Raw genomic sequence first — 24,810 nt, forward strand, 5'->3', positions numbered from 1 at the left:
CAGGGGCCACCAGGGCCTGGAGGACTTCCGGGTGAGCTGGGTAAAGTTGGCCCCCCGGTGAGTAACTTTCACTTCAGGCCACACAGATATTTGTGGGCCTTTGTCATATTTGTGCTCGTTGGAAACAACATTTGATGATTTGTAGAGCTCCGCTGCCAAATTAGACTTGCTCGTTCCGATAGCAAGGCCCCTGGCGAGATGAGCAGCCTGTAAAAACTGTAAATAAATGAATCACCAAACTGACACTGCAGACAGAGATCTGTTGGTGATTCGTACATTATTTCAGTTGTGATGGGTGTATTTTTTTCCCTTGCAGTCTGTATGGCATGCACATTGATCACGCATCAAGCCCAGCCTCACAAAGGAGAAGTTATTAGTTCCTCAGACAGGCAACACCCAAAAAGATAGCAATGTGAAACATGTATTGTGTATAAAGATGCTTACTAATATAGAAAAAAATTGTGGGAGGTGCATATGGCTAGACAGTGTAAGTCTGAATGACAGTGAAAATGACCAACTGCATTATTCGTGTGTTATAGGGGGCCATGGGTGTCAGAGGGCCACAAGGACCCCGTGGACCACAAGGACCTCGCGTAGGTTTCCACCCTCTTTTCCATAAAACCCCTACCACAGACTCTGAACTCAGTGCTAGTATAAAATCATCATTAAATCCAAAGATATCAAAGGTCCCCACGCCCCTCCTATAATCACTCTGTCACCTCTATCCCAACCATTGCCGAAGGTGTCGTCCGCACTGCAAATTAGCTGCGTGTTTTCTGCGATCTGTCATTACAAAGGTATTACGCATGTATTGTGGTAATGCCGACAGAAGCAGGTTCGGGGTCATAACACTGACAAAATAAGCTAAAAGTGGGTCCCTCTATGTTTCTAGGGAGCCGCAGGGATTACACGGTGGGACAATGGAGCTGGTAAGAGTCATCTAAAGCATTTCCCCGAACCCGCAGTGTTTTTTTTCGAGTGACGGTCTGATGTGTGTCTCACCAGCTGTGTTTTGGACTTTTAGTGCCCCAACGCGTGCCCCCCCTGGTGCATCGGGCCACCCTGGACCTCACCTGGCATTGAAAGTGAGATTGCAAGAAAGCTTTTGGAAGGAAAAATAAGTGCAACTCTCACTCTGCCATACAGAATAGAATATAGAATCTAGAAACACCTACTACGTAGTAGTACCTAGAGGCTATCAGTCCTTTGTTGCTTAATCCAATGTACTCCGAAGTTAAATGATGGGAAATCGGTTGGAATCGATTGGGAATTTGTGCTGTTCTTTGCAACACAGTTGGAGCACACTTTAAGTGGCCTTTGATGTGAACGGCCTGCCTATATGTATAAATTGCCCATCTCACCCTTTCAGTGGGTGGTTATATTTTTTTTCCCACACTTGAGACCTATAACAAAGGCCGGGGAGTTTGAAGGTACAGCGCGGTAATTTTGCTGTTGCTAGGACTGCGCTTTTCTGGACCAAGATCGATGTTGTCATTCCTGGGATCTTATGGAACCGCTCGTCGATTTATCACCCCCGTCGTCACTGGGGCGACGTGTTATCCTTCCACATCGTGCGTATTTCCCCTTTCGGTCCTGTGTATTTTTTTAGTTTCTTCTGTCCCGTCCTGTGGATGTTTCCATCACTCAGGATTGCTACATTTCTTACCACTGCTGCTTCCTGCTCTGCTATCTCGGTGTCTACTTGGTTCACCATTACCTACCTGTCTGTCTGGATCTGAAGGTCCCATTGGATCTTGGGCCTTGTTCTCCATCACTTTGGGTGGCTTCTCCCATTTGGACTTGAGAGAGTCCAGTTCATATGTCTTGCATGTGTTCCTAGCACGTGGTCTCTCTGTTCCTGACAGAGTCTCGCATCCTACTAGAGGTACTGGATTGTCTCAGGATCTTGTCTGATGCGATACACCCTTTGATTGACCTTAGTACTGATTGCTTGCTCCTGTACAGCCATGATTTCTGGCTCTGTGCTGTTTTTCAGTCCTGTGTTTTTTAGACATATGTCAGAATGTCTTACTTCAGCCACCTCTGCAACCTGTCGGTGGTACATTTTATGGAGTGGCTTATCCTGCCATGACACCTCCTCTGTTTCCATGGTATCCACATGCCCTATCAGTCTGATGTATCTTCCTATCCGTCCCTCTTTTGGAGGCCATTCAAGTGAGCGATGAAGTCATGAAAACTAAGCAGAAAGAACTGATCCAAGGATTTAATTTTATGATTAAGCATTTTCAGAGTTACTTCATCATACTGTGTAAGCAAAGTGCTTTGTCTGTAACATCCTGTTCCTTTGTTTGGAAACCTCGTGTGTTACTACATTGGAATTTGTACACCCCCTCTACACTTTTAACTACAAAAAACTGCAGTTTATGATGAGATCCACCTTCTAAACAGTCCATACTACTAGATTACATTACATATAGTCCAACAGCAGGTTGCTTCAGTGTAGGTGTATGAGTCTTATCCAGTGGCAGCAGAGTGGGAAAGCTGGCCCTGCATCCACTGGAGCTGATGGGGTAGGCGGAGCCAATGGGGCAGGTGGTGCCAGGGTGGTAGGTGGAGCGATTATGGCAGCATCAGTTTCTCTGCTGGCATCACGGCGACATTTTCTGATGAGCAAGTTTAATCCAGTGTTGGCACCACCTCAGCAGCAACATACAGATAAAACAGAATGACAGCGATTTAAATACGAACACAAAATAAAGAGTCCATAAATGGTGGACATGTGCCAGTGATCAGCAAAAAGCTCTTGTAACACCTGTAAACAAAGTAACGCCAAGACTTGATTAAAATCAGGTCACACGTGAGAGGGTCCAGGAATGTCTGATAATGTCTGTAATGTATACACAGACTGGCCTCTGGTCCAGTCATTTAGCTGAGGTCAGAATCCAGTGTGGCACCAGTGGATTAAAATGGATTGCCATCATGAATGGCAGAGACTTGTTAGTCCCTGTTGGCCTATTGATTGCAAAACGTAGAGCAGTCTTAACAAGGTTAGCCGATCCACTAAAATGTATGGCTATAGTGCAGGTGTACCTAATAAATCAATCTATATTGCAATTGTTCTAAATTTCAAACGAAACGTGTGTATGTTGGCTAGTACATTAATTACATCCATTATATAGCAACTGTCTTCTAGAGTAAGTGAAAAAAAAAACACTGAAAAAGGACTGGTAAATCATTCATCCAGTAATTATGGACAGGGATTCCGGGTGAATCTCTAGCTATAACAGTACATGTATATTGGTGTTGTTTCAATAATTCAAGTTCCGAAATTAATTTATTCAACTTGAACACATTTATTCTGATCTAGTATATTGAAAAATGCTCAATGTCTTTTTAAAAAATAACATATTTTACCCTGCATGGCAGAGTGAGTACCCATTTTAACTGTAATTGTTGCCTTTTTTCCTTTGGTTTGGAAAAAAATTAAGTGGGACTCAGATTTCTCCAAGCACTTGTTGATTAGGGAAATAGCAGAAAGTCAGTTTATGACTGTTTTATTTATGTTTTTTTTACAGCCTGGTTTTATACACATGTTGCACTTTTGTTCAAGAGTAAATATAACAGGTGTGTTCATCAGATTCTTTTTTTTTACCTATCAGGGTCACAAAGGTGTGAAGGGTGAGGCTGGAGAACCCGGTAAACAGGGGCACAAGGTGAGGAATCCCCAGAGACTCTCAGTTTTTCAATGGCTGCAGGCTATAGCCCCCAAATTACTGATGTGCTCTGGTAGCACAACATATACCAAATAAAAAATCGCAGAAATGTTGTATCAAAATCCAAATACGAAGATGATGGCTTCAACCTTTAGTTTTTCCTAACTAAAGGTTCAGGGGCTGGTCCCTGTCATGCTCAAAAGGCTTCGCTGCGACTGTGATCTCCTGGAAATGTTTTCTGATGTATGGTGCACACATTTGTTTTGAACAAAAGAACAAAAACAAAAACCACTACTGTCATCTGCGAATACAAAGGATTTTAATTGAAGTTTTCTGGACATTTCTGAAGTCTTGCTGTGGATTAAATTACACTGTCTTTTTTCCACCAGTGACTCTCATCAGCACAGCAGGGAGGAAACCTTTATATTCACTTTTCCTTACGCATAACTCAGTATGTCTGCTGTTTACTGGTTGCAAAGTCCTGTTATGTATGGTATTGTACATGGTGTCAAATACCTAACCTACTGTACTGGCTAGGGAATATTCTATGAGTAGATGATTAAGTACTTTTGTAAGTCACTCTGGGTACAAGCATCTGCTGAATGCCATAAACGTAAAACGGAAATATAAAAAGTAAAGGCTTTTTTTTCCACGCCTCAGTGCAGAAAAACCACCGTGCACCGTACAGTAGCGAGTGACCACAAAACAGCACCCCCAAAAAAAATCTCCATTATGTTTTCAATCTTTTCCACTACATCGAGTCTATAGTTCTGGTGTGCTGAAACTGCATTCAGTGTATTGCGCCCCAAGCCGTGGACAGCACGCGGCGTAGCTGGGCCTGAATCCGAGTCATATCTGTGTCAGCGGCACTTTCTCGACCCCTCAGGGCTTTGGAGAGCTAAAAACGTGGCGGTCCATTACAGACAATTGGCATTATTATGAGAAACCCTGAGGAAGCGAAGAAACCTTGCACCGCTTTATCCTTTTACTTCCTGCCGTGTGTTTAAAGCACCGGTTCAGCTGATGGTTAGATGAGCTTATTTTTGCCTCAGACAGTGAAGGATCACATGGACAGAATGTTATCTTTGGGTAATATGCTGTAAAAATGGGTTCAAGCATTTTTCAAGCATTTTTTTTTTGTACTTACATTTGTCTGAATCATTTAGAACTGTGGGAAATGAATGTGTTTGTGAACGTAATATAATACCACAATTTCTCACGTTTCATCTGTTTTGTAGCTGTTTTGTCATTTGTGGTATTGTTATTTAAATGCCAACTTTCCCGCTCATTTGTCAGGGAGAGGAAGGAGAACCAGGGGACCCCAGGAGAGGCTGGATCGTCGGGCCCGACCGTGAGTACCTCAGAGCTCGTTAATACGTCCAGCAGCGTTTACGGAGCTGGCCTATTCTCGAAGGCGGTGGCTGAGGAGCTCTGTTTTGTCTTTACAGGGACCCCAGGGAATTCGGGGGGCTTGCTGGAATGATGGGGCTAAAAGGAGAGATGGCAAGTCCGGGTTACAGAAGACTGCTAACAGTTTTCCACTGCGCGGCTTACGTGGCTGTCGTTTAAACTAATCACCGAATCCCTCTGGTTTTCCTATAGGGACCTCGGGGCACTGATGGGAATCCAGGTGCTCAGGGCGTTGCGGGAGCTGCTGTAAGTTCTGCCGACGCCGTCCCCTTCCCGAGCCAAAGGGTTCCCCCTGTGACGCAGCCTCTGACCCGACAAAAAACGAACCCTTGCCAGACTACCAGATGGCCAATACGATTGTGCTGCGTCGGTTGTAATTCGCAAGCGGCCCACTTTGCAGTAACGACAGCTGGCAAGGCCTTGTTGTGAAACGTGTGCGCTGACCCGAGTGTGTTCCATCCTGGCAGGGGGATCGCGGCCAGAGGGGCAGGATGGGAGAGTCTGGCCCTAAAGGCCAACAAGTATGTGTTAAGTGCAGAGGGCCCTACTCTGTCCACTTCTGAATCCATGCTAATGCACCCAACACAAGCCCATTACAATGCAAAGTTAACAAGTTGAAAGCTGAAACAGCTAGTACAAGGTCAAGGGGAGAGTCACCTCAATATCTGTGTTCAGGGGACCCAAGGACCCAGAGGCATTACTGGCCTACCAGGATCTAAAGGGGGCAGTGTGAGTAAATGCTGAACACTGCACACTCAACACTTGTATTGCCTGTGTTGTTATTTGGATCAGATATGACTTCATATCTGTAGGATGATCTGTTTGCCTGAGCATTTGTTGTTTAATGGCAAAGTGATCCTCTTCACGACTGTTTATTCCTAGGGTTTCTCGGGCGTGGACGGGCGTGAGGGCATTCCTGGCATGCCTGGAGCTAAGGTGCAGTGATGGGCATCAGCTGCGTTTTTGAGATAGAATGTATAGCATTGTCATTCCGTTATGACCCAGGGAACTACATTTCCCACAGGGCAACCCTGGGAAAGCTGGTTCGCCTGGAGAGGTTGGACTAACAAGGTCTTGCCTGTAAGTTTGATCCTCACATGCTTGTCGTTTATCTGTATTCTGCATTCTTGGTTTACTTCTCACACTATGCCAGTTAGAAATATTCAATGATTAAAGTATGCCTCCATATATATGGCAATTTTCTCACTGTCAAACATTTGAGGGGCATTAAATTGTTCATCACTTAATAGCTTATTATTAGGGGATATATTAATTCATAATTATGACTTGCTGTTTCATTATAATGAGATAATAGGTAATAATTAAGAGGTCTTTTCTTGACTCAGAGATATTACTCAGAAGTGATCATTAGAGCTACAGCATTACCATTGCTTTCTAAAGGGCAGAAACATGCTTTCATAAATATTTTCAGGTAAAAATGATGTCACTAAAATAGAAAGTGCTCGGGGGGTGGAGACACATGCAGTATGCTTTGAGACTGCTGATTAACTTGTCTTTAGTGATGGCGTGAGCGCCAATAACACCGTTGAGGTTGAAGTGTATTGAAGCGTATTAACTGCTCAGACTGAACTCAACTCCTGACAACTCCCTGGATAACGTCTTTCCTTGCAGCATGCCAACGACCTTAAACGCACTGCTAAAAGTTCTCGAGTCTAATAGGAGCATGCATCCCACTGCACGCGTCCCAGAGCATGCATTTTCCACAGACCGTTTGTTTAGGTGCTGCGGAATTCCTTGTTTGTGGAATTCTGCATATACTGAAATCTGTACATCTGTGCAGTTTAGAAGTATTTCTGTCAGAGTTTTTTTTCCCCCTGTCTTTCTGTATTTCCCAGACTTTGGCTTTCATGTCAAATTCAGGCTAAAGAGTGTTTAGATATAATTTTACAACCTCTCACTGCTTTGTAAGAATCACATGTTCTTGATTTTAGGCCCTCAGTCAGATGCCTTAAGGCACCCTTGGATGTTTAGTGTAAGCCCAACATCGTGAGAGGTTAGGGTCAGGGTGCTCAACTCTAGAATAGCTGGTCTTCTACTAATTAGTAAGCTTTAAGGCGTAATGAGTCCACCAGGATTTGAGGTCTTCTACTAATTAGTAAGGTTTAAGGCTTAATCAGTCAGCCAGGATTTCAGGCTTAAAAAACATTTATGACATTGATAGCAAAAAACCAAAACCATTTATCGGTTAACCTTTACAGAGTTGGTGTAGTTTGAAAAGAGTATCCTATACAACTGTTACCACATCCTAATTAAAAGTAAAATGAAAGAAATATAATAACACGTATGTTTTTGGAAGAAACATGTACTTAAACTGGTATAGCGGATCTTAGATGGTCATATCACCGAGAACCAGCATTTAGGTTATTAAGGAAAGTAGATTCTGAAGTGGATGCAAGAGTCTCACTCTTGCGCAGACAAATTGGTGAAGGCACTTTGTATGACAATCTTGTAAGGATGAAAGCCTGAAACAAATAAATAAAATAAGAGGATGGAAAGGTGCTTTTTGAAGAATGAAATTAATTTTACACTTTAAGAGCAAGATATACCAGAAAACACCCAGGGAATTGACTCCGAAAACAGAAACTTTGAAACGAGGGTGGACGGCCACATCTTAAACCGATGCTTACGTATCATGGCGTCTCTGTGAGTAATGCTTGGGGTGGGGGTGGGGGTGGGGTGTTGGAGGAGGAACTACAAAAGCTGAAGGAACAGGAGCCCAGAGATGGACATCTGAAAGGTCATCGGCAGAGGTTGGTAGACCCGGAGCTCCTGCTGTAGAGAAGTGGATGCAGCGTCCGCGGTGCCGCTGCGTAGAAAGACAGAGGAGGGTCAGGCCGAGCGGAGGAAGAGTGAGAAGGTCTGGTGAAGGTCCGTAGAGTCCGGCGTGTGGAGGAGGAGTCAGCCCTGCAGACATAAGCTGGGGTAAGCAGATGCCCTCCTCGTCACCAGGGGGAGCTGTTACCACCAGCGTAGGCATAGCCAAGACGCTCCAGGTGGCGCTGCTCCTCTGGGCTGTTTGTGGAGAACCATCCTCCAGACCTGCAGATCCAGCAGCAGTAAGGCAGTGGCAGCAGGTGGTGGAGCAAATGGTGTCACCTCTTCAGAACCGCAGTCAGCATGGTGGTGATCCGGAGGCCCACCCTGGGACACTAGACAAAACTGAATTGGCCGCAGCCTACAGAACCAGGGAATGGAAGAGGTTCAGGGGCCAATCCAACGGCAAGGAAATGGCAGCACTTTTTAGGAAGGGTTGCTTTTGAACTAGGCTTCAGGTATATAAAAACCATTAGAGACAATAAGGAGCCGCTTGGAACAGGCCACGTCTCTGGAGACACTAAAACGGCAGTGCCAACAGGCTAGCAGGGACCTGAGGTCTGGCTCCTCTGCAGTAGGAAGCTTGGAGCCAGACTCGGATGGCCCCTCATTTGACTCGGCTTCACTCCGGTTCGAACACAGCAGTTGCCCGTTGGTGTGCTCTCCTACCCACTCTGGATAAGTAAAAATGAGACGTAGCAGGGAACAGTCTGTGCTCAAAAGGCGGAGGCAGGATCTGGTGAAGAAAGAGGAGATGGGTGCAATGGTCCCTCAGATTGTTTCACGTTTGCCATGCTGACACGGAAATTTGTGACCGGTCTCTTTCATGTTCGGACTCTACAGCTTGTGAACGTTTTCCACGTTTTATGAAACATCACAAAGGTGTTTTTAGAAGTGGGCGGCTATGGGAAATAATGTTTCCCTTTCTTCAACCCGGTGTTTCTCCACCTGAGAGTTCTGATGTGAGCTGCTCCAAACAGTGTTGTTTTTTTTTTTTCCTGCTCTGAAAACAAAGTTTAGTTTGTGCATGAATGATCTTATTCAGTCAGCGGGTTTTTTGAGAGTAAGAAAAAGGAAAGATGAACTAGGCAAGTATATGGTAGGACCGCCATTAGGGAACAGGCACTCGAGCCCTGGCGAACGATTCAAAGTTAATATCTGGAACCCAGTGCGTTAAAGCAAGAAACTAACACTGGCGGGGTTTGTACCTGTTATCACTAACATCATTCCCTCTCGCTGGTCATGTTATTACATGTGGTACAGGTGCCGGTAATAAACGTCCAGTTGTTGAATGCAGGCCACCTGTTGGCGTGAACTACCCCTCAGTCGCCCCATCCATCACTGATCAGTTTATGGTCATAGGATCACTAGTGACTGGATATTACACAGACAGTGGACAATTGTAAATACAGGATGACCGCCTAGTACTGCAGTGGTATGACTGTCGGTGTTGAGCGCTTTGGTCAGGAAATGAGCAGTAATTGAGACCTATAGGACAGCTAACACAACAGGGCAGATTCACGTTCACAGACACAACGTACAGGAAAGGGAATTTCTGAAATGGACATTACAGGTCCCTAGGAATTTATAACCCCTTCCGTGCACGCACCGCTTTGCTGATGCCCCGTGCATGTTTCCCTAGGGTCTACCCGGCGTTCCAGGACCGAAGGGTGCCGGCGGTGAAAAGGTGAGCAGTGCAGGCCGGCTGTCGTTCACGAACTGTCGGCCTGACGTTATCAGCTCCAAGTAGGTGGTGCTTTAAGTTGGGTTTACTGCAGGAATGTGCATGAAAGATATCTGACGTAGATGAACTGTGCAGTACGGGAGTCGGCAAACCCGGTGAGCTGCTCTGCTTCGTTGCACCATCATGGGGCAATAGGTGGTTTCAGCAGCTTTGCTCTGGTTTCAGGGCAATGCCGGACAACCGGGCTTCATGGGGACTATGGGATCTGCAGGGAAGCTTGTGAGTAGCTCATAACCTTACAGCTGAGCTGTTACACATGGCAGAGAAGATCGTATGGCTCACGTTTCATACCTCCAACCAGGGCGAGCACGGAGAACAAGGTGAAGTCGGAGCTGTTGGACCCATCGGTGCACCGGTGAGCGTTTGCCTTGATTCTTACTAGGGATGGGATGATATCTGTGTTTAGTGATATATCGCGATATAAAACACAAAGGTAATACTACTGTTTTGAAATTGAGCAATTTGAATAGCGATCACCATAGCAGGGGATAGGATGTAAACAACCGGTTGCTATGGTCTCCCTACAAGGCATGTGACAGGAAAACACAGACACAGCAGGATAATGTCATTTTTTTATGATTCAATAGTGCTTCACATACATTTTAGCACTGTATATTTGAGTGACGTCAGCATAACAGCGAAAAGTGTTAAAATTTGCATACCATCTCATCCTTATTGTTTGATATCTATGGACTGTTTTGCACATAACGTTAAAGGGGATGTTTCGATGTTTTTTTCTTTAAATACAACATTTCCATTTATGTTTAGGGAGACAGAGGAGAGCAAGGTCCGTCAGGTCCTATGGGAAAACCAGGAGCCAGAGTAAGCAGTGTTTCTCTTCCGGGGTGTGTGTGTATGTGTGTGTCTTTCTGTGTCTGTGGCATATCTGTGCTCTAAGCTGTAAATCCTTCCTTCTTTAAGGTTCCTTATGTCTCATCAGTCACATACTGTGCCTCAGTTGGGTCTTGGTACTGGATACCATATTTTTCAAATGTTTTATTACCAAAAAGTTGATTGTTGTGTTGACTATACTTACTATTTGGTTGATACCAATGCATAAATTCTCACCTAAGCTTTACCAATACCTGAACAGTGCATCCTAAAATTAGGACCTTATGGCAAGAGGTGTTAGCTAGCTAGCTTAGAATTTAGCAGGCAAGGGAAATCTGAATGGGATACCACCACAAACATGTTTTCACAGTAAGGAGAAACTGTCAGGCCCTGTCCTGTAAAAGAGGCCTCTGTTTCCTTTGGTATTCTACGCACACACACACACACACACACACACACACACACACACACACACACACACACACACTTGCAAGCACTGAGAAAAAGGGATAAAAGAAAAATAGCAGTGCATACACAGACACCCGGGTAAGTTGTCCTACCCTTAAGGTATTGCAAATGTTCGTTTGATTCATTGTTTGCACTCAAAATGTGACATCCTCTCAGATAACCGCCTTACTAACAAGTAATTAGTTAATCAATAAATCTGATTCTGATTTCAATTCCTAAGAGTGACAGAACATACTCGCTGTTGCGCACTGCGGCCTCTCCGCAGAAATAACCTTCAAACTTCCGAGCCCACCCTTTAAATTCCCTTTCAAGGCGAACTTTGTCAGGCGAAAGGGAATTATCTCCCACAGAACCACAGAAATGGAAACTCTGCTCGTCCATCACATGCAGTATTAATGCTGTTCTCAGGGCCCTAAAGGTGACCTCGGCCTGCCTGGACTTCCCGGACCCCCTGGCGTTCCTGGAGAAAAAGGAGGAAGGGTGAGGACCGAAACTTCAAAGCCCACCGACTTGAGAAAGGAGTTCGTACTTTGATGTTGGGTTGAGTGATGGGAATTGCCAAGGTTATAGCCTTGGTCGCATATTTGGCACCGAAAACAATGGAGCCTTTGATTCAGCTGTGGCGACCAGACTTGTGTGATTGTTTATGCATGGGGTTCATAATTTTATTCCCACGTGACCCCCCTGTACTTTTAAACCCTGCAAGACAAGTGAAAAGTGAAAGCTCATGGAAAAATCTTCTAGATATACTTGTAAACAAGTGTGTATGAATGAATCAGTCATTTTTACTCCTTTCAACTAACAGGTGATAAAGACACAAGATCATAAATGTGTTTAATCACTCAGAAAATTAAAGATGTTCCCTTTGAAGAAGTGTCATCCATTTAACGAACGTTCATTGATTCATTTAAACGTGTTTGTGTGTTTATCTTCACAGGGTGAGCCTGGTGAACCTGGACCTAAAGGAGAACAGGTGAGAGTTGTTTCTTCCCCTCACCTCACCTCACCTCACCTCACCTCACCTCACCCATACCCGTCCACGTCAGCTCAGTGCATCACGGCGCGTAACACTGAGCGGCACTGCTGCGCTTCTGACCGGTGCGGATCAGAACTGATTATTCGTATGATTTTTTAAAAAGTTCCTTCATGTTTCCCCCTGTGGTGTCTACTGCCCAGGGAGAACAAGGAGCAGAAGGAAACCCTGGAGACAAAGGAGATGTCGTAAGTGGGACCATTTCAACTGGAGTAGAAGAAAAGACCGCGCCGTAATCGATCTTGCATGTGCGCATTCTGAGATTTGACAGTGTAAATAAACCCAAAAATGTCGTGTGGTTCGGCTTTAGGGCGCTTCCGGAGAAGGCGGACCGAAGGGCGAGGTAGGTTTCTGAAATTCGGGCTGTTGTGTCATAGTGCATGTGGCCTTCTGCAGAGATATAAAATACATATACTTTACATAGAGGAGCAACTAAACGCTGCTTTTTGGGTCATTTTTGGGGGATAATTGCAGCATTCTTGGCAACCGCATGCTTTCACGTGTTCTGGGTCTGAGCCCTGAAAGCAATTCCCAACACTTTTGGGGCTCCAGTCTGCGCGTCGGTTTCCCCATGCGACCTCTGCCGATTCCAGACAGGTGTTCCGGGAGATGCAGGCCACAGAGGGCCCGAGGGCAAACGTGGGCAGCCTGGTATCGAGGGGCCCCCTGGCAGCCCGGGCCCCCGCGGCATGCAGGGGAACAGAGGGACACCCGGCACTCGCGGCTCCCAGGGCCCACCGGTGAGCGTGCGCCCCACGGAGATAGATGTTCAGTTAACTATCAAACACTCAGGAGGGTCAGTCCATACTAACCCTAACCCTAAGACCATCATATTGAAGGTTTACTAAATATGTTATGTGTGATGTGTCCCTATATGTAAATATACGGTAGTATTTTATCATGCTGGTAGTTGATGTGACCAGATTAGTACCTTTAGTACCAAAACTGAAATTTGTCTTTTCCACTTTATACTCTTAACTGTCCAATCCAGTGAACAGAAGCGTCTGAACTTTGTTTACATAAAGGGACGGCCCTCGATTAAAAACAACACACCGCTTCTCCCGCACATAGTAGTATCTCTTAAGCACTCTTAAGGTGGTTATAAGAGAGATGAACTTTTGTGGTCAAAGGAATGTCAGTGTGATTTAACTTGAGACGTCCTTCTCCCATATTCCCAGGGAAAAGAACCAAGTGATCAGCATATCAAACAGGTTTGCATGCGAGTAATACAGGGTAAGTGTGTTACACGCACGCACGCACGCACACACACACACACACACACACACACACACACACACACACACAGCTCAGATCTCTTTTCCGCCTCTTTAATTGGCTGCTGTTTGAAGTGTGGTGAGACCTTGGTGGAATTTAGAAACCCACTCTGTCAGAACTCTTCAGACAAAACAAGCAGAAAAAAAGAAAAACAAGCGAAAGAAAAGGAGCTTCTGTTTTGTTTGTGGGGTGGACGAACGATTCTTTAATAAACACCCCCCGCTCTCCAAACAGCCTCAGCAGTCGCGCTCTCTCCGCCTCGTTTGTGACTCCGCCCCCCGAACCCCGCAAAAATTAGCAAATTGAAAAGGAATTTATGACAGCGTGAATTTACGACAGTTTCAAACAGTTCTGATTGAATATTCCGAACCCAGCGCGCCGGACGAATGCACAAGGCCGTGTTCTGGGGGATTTAGGCAGCTGCAAATCTCGGGGCAGGCCGGCCATTTATGTGCGAGATGGGCCTGGTGCATGGTGCTAGTGCGTGGTGTGTGTGTGTGTGTGTGTGTGTGTGTGTGTGTGTGTGTGTGTGTGGGAGGGGGGGGGACATTCAACCGTGTAGGCCCCAGGGGGAAGGCTCGTTGAAGAGGCAAGCAAAATTACTGTGCTTATTTTATTTATGAACTTTTCAGTACATTACCACTGTAGCTAAATGCGAAATTAAAACAGCAAATGTTAAAAAAGGGTGTAAAATATGTGGGATGGAAGCCTATTAGATACACCCATAGGTTAGCTGTTCAAATGTTTGTACACTCTTTATATATTAGGGGAATTCTCTAATTTTGGCTAATGTGCAATGTTGATACTGATGATGCTGAAAATGTTTCAAATAGTAAATGATAATGTAACACTGAAAAAGAGTGAGGAAGAAGGAGACCGGCATATCGGAAAGGCACGGTGAAACGTGACACTGCACACTAAACCCACGCAGCAGCCGATTTACGGAGCCTCCCTGTCTCCCCCGAGAAGCGTGCTCGGTAAGCAGTGCGAGGAGGCACTCACGCTCCTCCTCTTTGTCTTGGCTCCTCCAGAACAGCTGGCCCAGTTAGCCGCCAGCCTGAGGAGGCCCGAGACCGGCGCCACCGGCCTGCCTGGCAAACCAGGCCCTCCCGGGCCTCCCGGGGCCCCCGGGGACAGCGGCTTCCCTGGGCAAGCCGGGGCAAGAGGACTCCCTGGCCTCAAAGGACCCCCAGGACAGATAGGAGTCAGAGGGCCTAAAGGTGATTGAGGCACATCCGTTTAGAGTTTAACAGCGTTAACGCTCAGGTCATGCTGCCTATCTCAGCCCTGCGTGTGTTCCAGGTGAAATGGGAGACCGAGGAGACCGAGGGCAGACAGCGCGAGGACCCAAAGGGATACCAGGACCGCCCGGCCTGCCAGGTTAGTGGCACCCCCCCCATCTCCTAACACTCAGCCCCATAACACCCAGGTAACCAGGTACACCATGGCAGACCCCTGTGGGCGTGGCTTTGTACTGTGGCTTTGCTTGTTTGTGTTCACTTTTCAAAACATTCAAACTAAACAACAACGGTGGCCTTTATGGGCGCTGCCACCTTCCACTCAGCGATTGAAAGCAGAGAACATCTCGTTCCTTTTCCTGGAATGATGTGTGAGTTATATTTAGCAGGCCAGAGGTAAGGGGTCACCAGTGCCGATGGGGGGGGCTGACATCGAGGAATATTACCCAATCAAAAACTGCCCAACTCAGCGGAGGCGGGGCATCAGTAGAGAGCACACGGCCTCGCCCGTCGCTGGCCGTTAGCCGTGCTGTCAGTCAGAGTCTCGCGCCTGCGTTAAACAGCACCGCGGCGGCGACGTCCAGGACGAACGGACAGCTGCGCATTAGCAAAGAAGCACTTCAATGGTGATGGCTTTTTTTCCCATCCTCCAAGTTCATAAAACACGAGATCGCTCTCAGCTGTAATGTCAGCAGGAACGCACCTGAGCAACTAAGCTGCTTGTGAGAAATCACCTGTCGGCTGAGGTGTGTTACTTAGTCTGACATGTCTGTTTATATCCCCCGAGCGTAATGTTGGAATTAGGAATATAAATGGCCCGTCTTTAGGGAGTGGTTTGTAGTAAATGCTGTTTACATAGTTAACATTGAGGCCTGTCACTATGTATATAAAAAAGGCATCGACAAATTATAATTTCTGTAATGTCAAGAATGTACATTTGTCTGGCGACGCACAAGTCAACGCAACCGTTTCAGATTCCATCAAAGGAATTTTCTCACTTTGACCGGCATTTCATCAGGCAACATTAAACATGTGCAGTACCGTTTTTCTGGGTGGCGTTATGAGGAATACCAACACCCCTAATTAGTTCTTCAGTAACAGATGACCTTAAAGTTCACATAAGCCATCGAGCTAGCCAGGGCTGGCGCCTAAACTAACGTAGCCCCACGCCCTCGTAACGGTTGCGGCTGAACGCCGGCGTGTAAGTGGAGGGCGTTAGACGTGAACCGTCAGGAGGGGAAATGCGTTAGACCACATGGGCGGCGTGACTGGCATCCCAGGCTGCGCTGTGCAGCTTCTTCCATTCTTCTTGCAAGCCCAAGAGGGACGCTTCAACAGGTGTCCTCAATTTTCACTCTTTGTGGGTTTTTGACAAGTTAACGCCCACAACCACTATTGCAAAGGCAGAATTCAGGTGTGCATTTTGATTACTTCTCTCGCGGGAGCTTTCTAAACTCTTTTCTTAAAGAGGCGGTGATCTCCTGAATGGGAGATTTAGAGTTGCTTCATGAATCTCAGATGAAAAGTCAGTACCTCTTCCTACTCTGTCAGCTGCTGCTTAACATTGTGGCAAGGCCCACACACACAGTGCTACGCTCTTTGGTCTCTTTGGACTCTTCGGACATTTTAATATGAGCTACATGCATCGAGCGATACCAAATATTTCCCTTTACCCTCACCCTTGTATTTGAGTGTCTTTAATACTCAGACTTCAGACTCCATAGCAAACTTCAGAGCTGTGTGAAATAATAAGGACACACATGCCACCCGCTTAGTACAGCCGTACAAAAAGGTATGAGATAAGTAACATGATTGGCTGTGAAGAAGAATAAATCACCACGCCCACTCCTAATTAATCATGCACTAACAAATCTAATGAACCAATTCATTAACTAACAAATCTAATCAGTCCACTCAGTTGATCCACCTTGTTCATAGGACCTCAATCACACGCAGTTCTTTGGATACCTGAGCGAGGTATTTATGGCCTAGCGACAGTAATTAGAAGCAGTTGAGGAGGTAGTTGAGGCTGCCTGAAGGCAGGGCCTATAGTAGAGCTAAACAGGCTCTTGTTCTGACTGTTTTTTAATTAATTTAATTTCATCGACACAGGGGTCTTATAAAAGCGCGACCAGTGGCCCGTTTCAATTTGTTCGTTTTTTGGAAGATTACTTTGTTTTTTTTGGTTTCATCTTTTTGCTTGCTTGCTTTCTTTCTCACTTTTTTTGCGAACTTATTCACGATATACAAGTGTTTTATTCTTATTCTTACGTAATGAATTGTTACACTATAATTGGTTTCTTGCTACATAATGAATGTATATGGTGTAATCGTCTTCAGAACGGAGGTATTTCCAAGTTTTCCCTGATGCTGAATTTACTTTAAAGTTTTCTGCAATCACTTTAAAGTCCTCATTACTACATCTTGAGAGGAACGATTTTATTAAGTGTCCCAATTCTCTTGAAAAAAACCAAACATTTATATCTCAAGATAAAAAGGAGATGATGAATTTATTGATGAATTAATCCAAACTGAATTAATCCACAAATTCCCCATAACTTGTTCCATCAGTTTCATGTGTCTGTTGTAGCCCACAGGTGGGTTTATACGAACGACCTGCTTCCTCTCGGTTCTCGCAGGTGAGCCCGGCAAACCCGGTTATGGCCAGGACGGCCGTGATGGGGAGAGAGGTACCCCCGGCCTCCCCGGGCAGCCCGGCGTCCCCGGGCCGCCCGGCACCGCCGGCCCCTCTGGCTATTGCGACCCGTCGGCGTGTAACCTGAGCCCGGGAGCCGCCCAGCAAGGCCTGCAGGACGTTAAGGGGCCAGCCGGCAACTGAGCTCCCTCCAAGGACACTAGGGGGACACAGACCGAAGTTGGAAGACAGGTGGGAAGCGTCCCCACATGGGTGTCCATTAACATCCCTCAGCAAAGCTGGTGCCGCCGTCACCGTGGCGAAGTGAGAACGCTCTGTGCCGGCAAGCCTCGTCTGTAATCGGTGGCAAACCTTCGCAAGCACCAGTGCAAAGTGGAACATTTTAGAACAATTAAAAAAAACCCAAAAACATTTCTCTTCAGTTACTGGTAAACGACTTCTCATGTCAGAAAATTCTTCGTTCACTTGGTCCGTCTTTTAAAATTTGTCGCCTAGGATTAATCGTTGAGCCCCACAAGTCAGTTCCTTTAGATGTTCATCCAGAGAACCCGGATGGTGCTAGCTACACTTTACTCGCTGAATAATCCCCTAAAGCAAGGTGACACACCATCAAGCACTTCTTCGATTTTCTCACTTGTAACAAATGTACTCTACCCTGCGCTAAAGATAAACCCACTGAAAACTCGCCTGCTGTTGTCAGTACGTACAGAGACACTCACCTTAAATAAAAAGGAGGTGAAGCTTTAAACGCCGACACGGGGCTACGCTACAGCTCCGGACATCCCTGCAAATGTTTTTGAATTGTGGATTTGTATGAAATTACTGTTTTCGACTACGTAGAATAGATTAGGCGGTGTCTTTCTTCTCAATTGACAAGAGAGAATGCCATGGCCAGTCCGGGAGATTACGAGGGCAACGATCTGCTTGCAAAAAACGTCGAGTTGTAGGGTTCCATGGGATTTGTATTTATTTTACAAAGGAATTATATAAAGGTAACGGTGAAGGTTGTACAGAGATTCACAAGAAGTACATATCTGAATAAATGTTTGAATGTTTTTGTCTGGATTCTAAACAATACTAGAGCCTCACTTTGTGTTTTTAAATTTTAATTTGCAGATGACTATCATTTTTTTTTTGTCTCCCGTAATGGATAGCACAAAAGCAAAGGGAATTAGGCATTAGCAAATTTGTAAAGACACATTTAAGGCAATAATGATAAAGGCCAGCAAACCAGACAACAAAATTCTTTTCGGGCACACATGATTTTATTTTGTATATTTTTGACACAAATTACAGTCTTCACATGGAAAAGATGTCAAAGAAAACAACAAATGCAATATCAGGCATTAAATAAAACATTAAATAAGAATGTCGCTGCAAAATAAACCTGAAAGTGTTCAAATATAACAAAATGATCAAAGCAAAAAAACTTTATTTGGTGAGAAGTTTGTCAGAAACTCAGCACTCCATTTCATGTCAAAACTGAGAAACAAGACAAAATCTGGAGTGAAAAAAGAACTGATAAAACCCACTGAATGAATTTAGAAAACTGAATGTCTGAAAATATATCAGGACTGAATATGTTTCTGTATCTTACAAAGTAAACACTCAGTAGGATGATACACTAGATTACTAATTGTAATAACATTTTTTTACATTTTAATTAACATGCTAAATAAGAATACATTCAAAAGCTGAAAGCAACATTTACATCTGTAATTAGAACAGCATGAAGAAAATCACAAAGTCAATTTAAAAGACACGATACATATTAACAGAACCTCTTGGAGGTTTTGATATGAAAACATCATTTTCTGCAATGATATGGACAGTGTTTATTAGTCTCATTAAATGGATGTTGTCACCGGCATGACCAATTCAGATGAATTAAGAAGCCATAATAATACATACAAACACAGTACATGGTTTCCGTGCATGTATGATTACAAAAGTAACCACCGCGATAGATATTACAAGTTTGGTGCAAATAGCTTTAATCAGCCTAACATATACATGGATGTATGATTTTGTTAATATGACCAAAAAGGAAAAAGCAAAACCAAACCAAATCTTTCTTTCATTCAAATGAAAACCAGTTTGTTTTAGGAACATATTTTCCGAGCTGTCGGACTTGCTGTAAACATGATCCCTTATGTGCATCCGTTTGGCACAAACCATCACCATTACCGAAATTCAGAGCGGGAGAGTCGGCGCTGCTATCGCTACATGTGGTTAAGGTCTGCGTACGCCCAACGAAGCTTTAAGCACACAGAAAAAAATATATGGCTCCCGGTTATCTTCGTGTGAATCACTTAAACTTGCCATTGAGTAAAAACCTCAGAACACGCTTGCATGCTGATTAGGCCGGCGTGAGTCAAAGGGTGTGCAGGATGACATTTCCTGAGAGGCTGTTAAGCCAATCGCAAGGCTTGTTCTCTCTGGGACTGGCGGAGCGTGGTGAATTACACGGGTGGGCGTAATTTACCGTGGCGGGATACGGCCGCGGTTTCATCAGACATTTCTTATCATTCACGGGAGCCTTTTCTGTCCAAACAGGGCCATTTCAAAAATGAGACGGATTGATGCTTTTTCACTGCAATGCAGTCGATCTGTGACTTAAGTAGACATTAAGCAAGCTGGACCACAGCTCGACGCTTTTCCGTGGGCCCAAAATGGATATTGATTTACGCCTTTTTACCGGATACTGTGATAAGGTATGCCGGGTGTCCGTCTCAGCTCTCTCAAGGCACGGTTTAGTGAATTCCGTGCTCAAAGGCCCCAGATTCAACTAATCAGGTAATTGGCTAGAACAGAGAAAGTACCAAACCCTACTGGATCCCATCCCTACGTTTATTTATTAGCTAAGTGGTGTAATAGCCATTAAGGCAGGTGAGGTTTTCATAATAAGCAGGGGATTTAGGACATCGGATAGGTAGCTATCTTAGGTTGTCTTAATAAAGGCCAGTATTGGTAAACTGCCAAGCAGGAACACTGATCAGAGATCAGGCTTTTATTTGTCCGTACTGACTCACATGATTTCGCAGCTGATCTACAATCAGAATTTCTGCGGCCGCGGAACAACCACCGTGTTGCGAGCAAGCTCGAACAAATACAAGCCCCAGAGGTACATCTTTGGTTTGGCCTGGGAATGTACACTGAAGAAAAGCATGAGATCCACAATCACGAGGTAATGGACCCAAAATGATGGCCATCATCGTGACCCAAGAGGCCACCTCCATGCCATCGGTGACGGATCTGACTAAAAACGCGTTTGAGAGCGTCCGCCCTCTCCCTCGGACTCCCAAGCGCTGCCACGCGCCGAAGCTCTTCCTCTTCGACCCGACGGGTCCAAAGCCTGGACGAAACACTCACGGACCTCCGGGTGCGAAGTCCAGCGACTCTGCGTGAACTCCCGGGGTGAATTTGAAACGACGTCCTGAACTGTGACGGAAACTTCAGAAGACAAATGTAAACATGCAGTTATCTGAGCCTGTCCCACTTCAGAAAAGTAGCACCCTGATGCAGCACTCGCGCGGTGCCGACTAAAACACAACGAATCTCCGCTATCTTGTTTGAGTCTTTGGCGAATGCATGAAAACCAGAAGAAAGCGAGAACATGAAAGTGGAGGCTTAATAACGGTGGGGGGTTGGAAATCAAAGAAAAGCCCTCACCGAAGATCGCTACATGTGTCACGCACGTGACGTAGGTGTCGGTCAGCGCCGCGGGGCCTCAGAAATCTCAGCAGGTTAAAAAAAAACAACCCCACAACAAAGTAGAAGCCCGCACGTGTCCGAAGAGGTGCTTTCAAATTAAAACAACGCAAAATGTTGCTAATCCCCAACCCTTTGCAAAATCAAAGCACAAATAAATAATTCATGTACAAAGAAATACACGCTTAAGACACATTCTGGGTGCATATAGAAAAATGTACAACAGTGAAAAACAAATAAAACGTTTATAAAAAAAAAAAGAAACCAAACCACAACAAAAAGAATTCAAGTACCTCGAAAGAGTACCCACACCAGAAAAAAAGAAACCTCATATACACTGTGAAATAATAATGAATCGATTAAAAAACAAACCACAGGGTGAGAGCGTTTGCACGTAGGAAATGGCCATGTCAAAATGTACAGTACATGCAGCACCGCTGAAGCACTGAGTGTCCTGGCAACAGACCCTCCCTACCACTGCAGGCAGGAAAACAGACCAGTGCCGTCTGCTCTCGCGTATAGTGAGACTGCTGGGTTATTCATTCATTTTGTTTTTTGCATTCCGTGCACAACACGCCTATGCACCCTCGGGTCCCAGTACTTACGAAAAGAGAGAGATCACAAACTTGGACAGGAAACCGGGCTTAAATGGGTTTAAATGGCTATCGCGCGACCCGCGGTAATCGCTTTGGCAGTAAATGAAACGCACTCTGAACCATCAGGGTGAGAACTTAGCCATTACGTGTCCTTCAGGTTCTTCAATCTTGATACAAATAAAAAAAAGGAAAAACAGAAAAGTATGTACACGTTGAACTAGATTTGCTACAATATCTTGCACAACATTTGATACTATATACATGCTCTTCTTAAGATTGCATAGTTCCTTCGCAATATAACTCAAACCATATAACTCTTCTTCTCAGCTGGCCAAAAAAAAAAAAAAAAGCCGAGGTAAATAGGATTTCTTGTGTCACCTAGCTTATACATCCTGCACCCTCAACAACAAGAAATGAAAAAAAAACAGAAGCAGAAAATATGGAATGCATTTGTTTACTCACAGGGGACCGCAACGCAAATCTATAAATATGGTGTTAGGACTGCGATGCTGCCCCAGTGACGATGGCAACCAGACGGGACTAATCGCTTCTGCAAAACGTAACGGAGGGCGGAGCGATTTAGGAGGGATGGCCGCGCCTCTGCCTCCTCCGCCGGTGGCTTCTCCGAGCTTGAGGTTCGGGGAGGAGGGTGTAGCCTGCTGTGGAGGCACGCATGCTGGGGATAGGCCGGAGAGGTGCAGGGGGGTGGGGCGGGGTGGGCTCTAGGTGTGGCGGCGGTTGCGGGGGAAGGCACGGGGGAAGGGGTGCAGGCAGTCGGCTGGGTCGCACCGCCCGTGTGGGCCCTGGGGCCCTGGGGGGCCAGGTACGCCAGTTCCTGGCGGACCTATGAAGACAGACAAGTAGAAGCCACGTTCATGTGGATGATGCAGTCTACACACACACACACACACACACACACACACACACACACACACACACACACACACTCGCATGTATGCGTATAAACACACACTCCATGTAAATTGTCATTGGCAGTGTGTGTGTGTGTGTGTGTGTGTGTGTGTGTGTGTGTGTGTGTGTGTGTGTTGACTGCCTAGAGCCCATCGTTTAATATCGGAGAAACAACCCACTCTCGACATCTCGAAAGCTTCTATTACTTGTTACATTCATTAAGACCTGTCAAATACTCATTTGTTTAAAGGTATTTAAACTGTTTTAAATACCTTTAAACACCGTTCTTTGCTTTACAAGAACAAAACAAAAACAAGAAAGTTCACGAAAAGACGAGCCTCTCAGGTGTGCTTAAACATGTCCCTGAGAGGACTGTCTCTTCACAATCGTCCTTGTCTGAGGGGTTAGGAAGTTTAGGAAGACTTCATTTTGCTGGACAAGTCCATCTTACAGAAAGGAGCACCCACCTGGGGGTCCCGCAGGGCCGGCTTCTCCTGGAACCCCCAAGCCTAGCTGACCCCTCTCTCCTTTCTGCCCTCGGTAACCTGCACACACACACACACACACACACACACAGGTCCCAGATCCACCAACCACATACAGCATATCTTAAACTCCGAAGAGTAAGGCATGTTACTCATATAGGAAATACAGGCAAACAAACAAACAAACAAACAAACACATTCTAGAAACCCTTATAAAGTTGATCCTATCAATGCCCAGCCTTAGGAGCATTTTATTCCTAAATTATCATTGTGCTAGAAATGAATTAATTGCTAACAATTAACAGGGTTGACAATAAAGCTGACTTGAAAATCTTGACCTGAAAATCTCTTGAGAAAAAAACTTGCTTTGTAATATTGTCAATTTGCAGAAAACTGTTAATCCATATTTGTGAGCAGAGTGTCCAATCTGAGCGCTACCCATGAACGACTCTCCCTTCAGTAAAGTTTCAAATCTTGAACCCTTGCTTTCTGGTGGTGGATTATCGCACATACCCACAACACTGTTGCAGATGCAAGACACGTAAATGAAAAGACGGTACAGGCACAGCTACAGATGCAAACAACAACAACGAAAAACAAAACAAAACAAACAAAAAAAACAAATTAGAAGAGAGCAAATGCAGTCCCGTACAGGTTCACGCACTACCCCAACGAGTCGGAGGATGTCTCGGCATGCAGGCCACCACGCTACCCACAAGTGCCAATACGCACATCACAGCAGTCCCGCAAGAAACTACAAGCACGTTCTCCACTGCCCCATTCAGTCCAGTGCAGCATGTCCGCACGCACTATGGCAACACTACATATGGCACCCCTAGTGGCCTGGTGGAGAAACGGCACCTGAACCATTCACTTAAGCTACTCTGTCACTCACACACACATACACATACACAGAGACCCAAGTGCGTGCCTATGCTGGGAGCACACCATGGCACATTCAAATGAGAGATGACATTCCATGGGGAGACCAGCACTGTACCTTTGACATTAAGTCATGGCTCCCTGCGGTTGCACAGACTGCTCAAGTCTCGGCGTGGCAGGGAAGCGGATTGGTCAACACAATGGCTGCAAACTGTGGCCTTGCTGTTCTCTACGGACACTGGACTTTTACTTTGAAAAATGAATGTGTGAAATATATGAAGTACTGTATACTTTCGCCTCGGATTATAAACACTCACTTTCATGTTAAGTAGTGGCTACAGCTCCACTATTTTATGGAAACACACATATTTTCCAAATGTTACCACATATTACCATATTGGCACGCAGTCTTTGTTTATTACCTGAACAAACTGGCCAAATGTATTTGCAGATGACTGTTAGGATCAGCTGAACGCATAAACTGTGAAGATTAACAGAAACAAAGGCTGGTACACTGCTTCTCGTCAAACCCCATTACGCAACGAGGGGCACTCAGTTAAGTCCTGTAAATATTAGTATTCTTGTAAAGCAGGGGAAAGTCGAGGAGTTATCAGTTTCGTTAAAGATGATGAATGCGATACATTTGAATAAAGTGTCAAGAATAAACTTGTTGCTAGACAAAGTAAAAATAAATGAAATGATCCCAACGATATATAAAAGCATGAAAACAAACGTGCATGAGAATAAAAAGTACAATTATTGCATAAGTAGGTTTAATAATGTTACATCAATTCAAATAAAACATGCTGGAAAACATATATATATATATATATATACACATTATGTAACAATGTAATGAAAACAGGTATACTGCAGAAAACGGGATAAGAAACCACTCAAAACCAAAATGAAAAAAGCACTTATTGGTGTGGAGCGCTTGAGCGTGAAGCATTATTTACAATTCCCTGTCAGCATAGTTTTCAAAGATCCTTTTAGACATCGAAAGAAACTGCTTATATATAAAAAAGACTGATTGCGCTCAGGCGCATCCAGACCACAA

The 24,810-nt window shown here is 45.0% G+C and overlaps 1 protein-coding gene across 1 annotated transcript in view; it reads left to right on the top strand.

Moving 5' to 3' along the window:
- The window catches only part of col9a1b (collagen, type IX, alpha 1b), a 23,666-nt gene extending 6,319 nt beyond the window's left edge, over positions 1-17,347 (top strand). Inside the window, 25 exon segments of the mRNA XM_035529558.1 lie at positions 4-57; positions 540-593; positions 3,621-3,674; positions 5,123-5,146; positions 5,148-5,177; positions 5,277-5,330; positions 5,552-5,605; positions 5,760-5,813; positions 5,967-6,020; positions 6,109-6,164; positions 8,143-8,324; positions 8,603-8,685; positions 9,562-9,606; positions 9,829-9,882; positions 9,965-10,018; positions 10,432-10,485; positions 11,371-11,442; positions 11,900-11,935; positions 12,139-12,183; positions 12,306-12,342; positions 12,593-12,735; positions 13,174-13,228; positions 14,302-14,490; positions 14,573-14,650; positions 17,148-17,347. Coding sequence (XP_035385451.1) covers positions 4-57; positions 540-593; positions 3,621-3,674; positions 5,123-5,146; positions 5,148-5,177; positions 5,277-5,330; positions 5,552-5,605; positions 5,760-5,813; positions 5,967-6,020; positions 6,109-6,164; positions 8,143-8,324; positions 8,603-8,685; positions 9,562-9,606; positions 9,829-9,882; positions 9,965-10,018; positions 10,432-10,485; positions 11,371-11,442; positions 11,900-11,935; positions 12,139-12,183; positions 12,306-12,342; positions 12,593-12,735; positions 13,174-13,228; positions 14,302-14,490; positions 14,573-14,650; positions 17,148-17,347 — 1,815 coding nt within the window.
- Positions 17,348-24,810: the final 7,463 nt, after the last annotated feature.

This window comes from Electrophorus electricus, chromosome 9 (genome assembly GCF_013358815.1).
Source record: "Electrophorus electricus isolate fEleEle1 chromosome 9, fEleEle1.pri, whole genome shotgun sequence".
Classification (NCBI taxonomy): Eukaryota; Metazoa; Chordata; class Actinopteri; order Gymnotiformes; family Gymnotidae; genus Electrophorus; species Electrophorus electricus.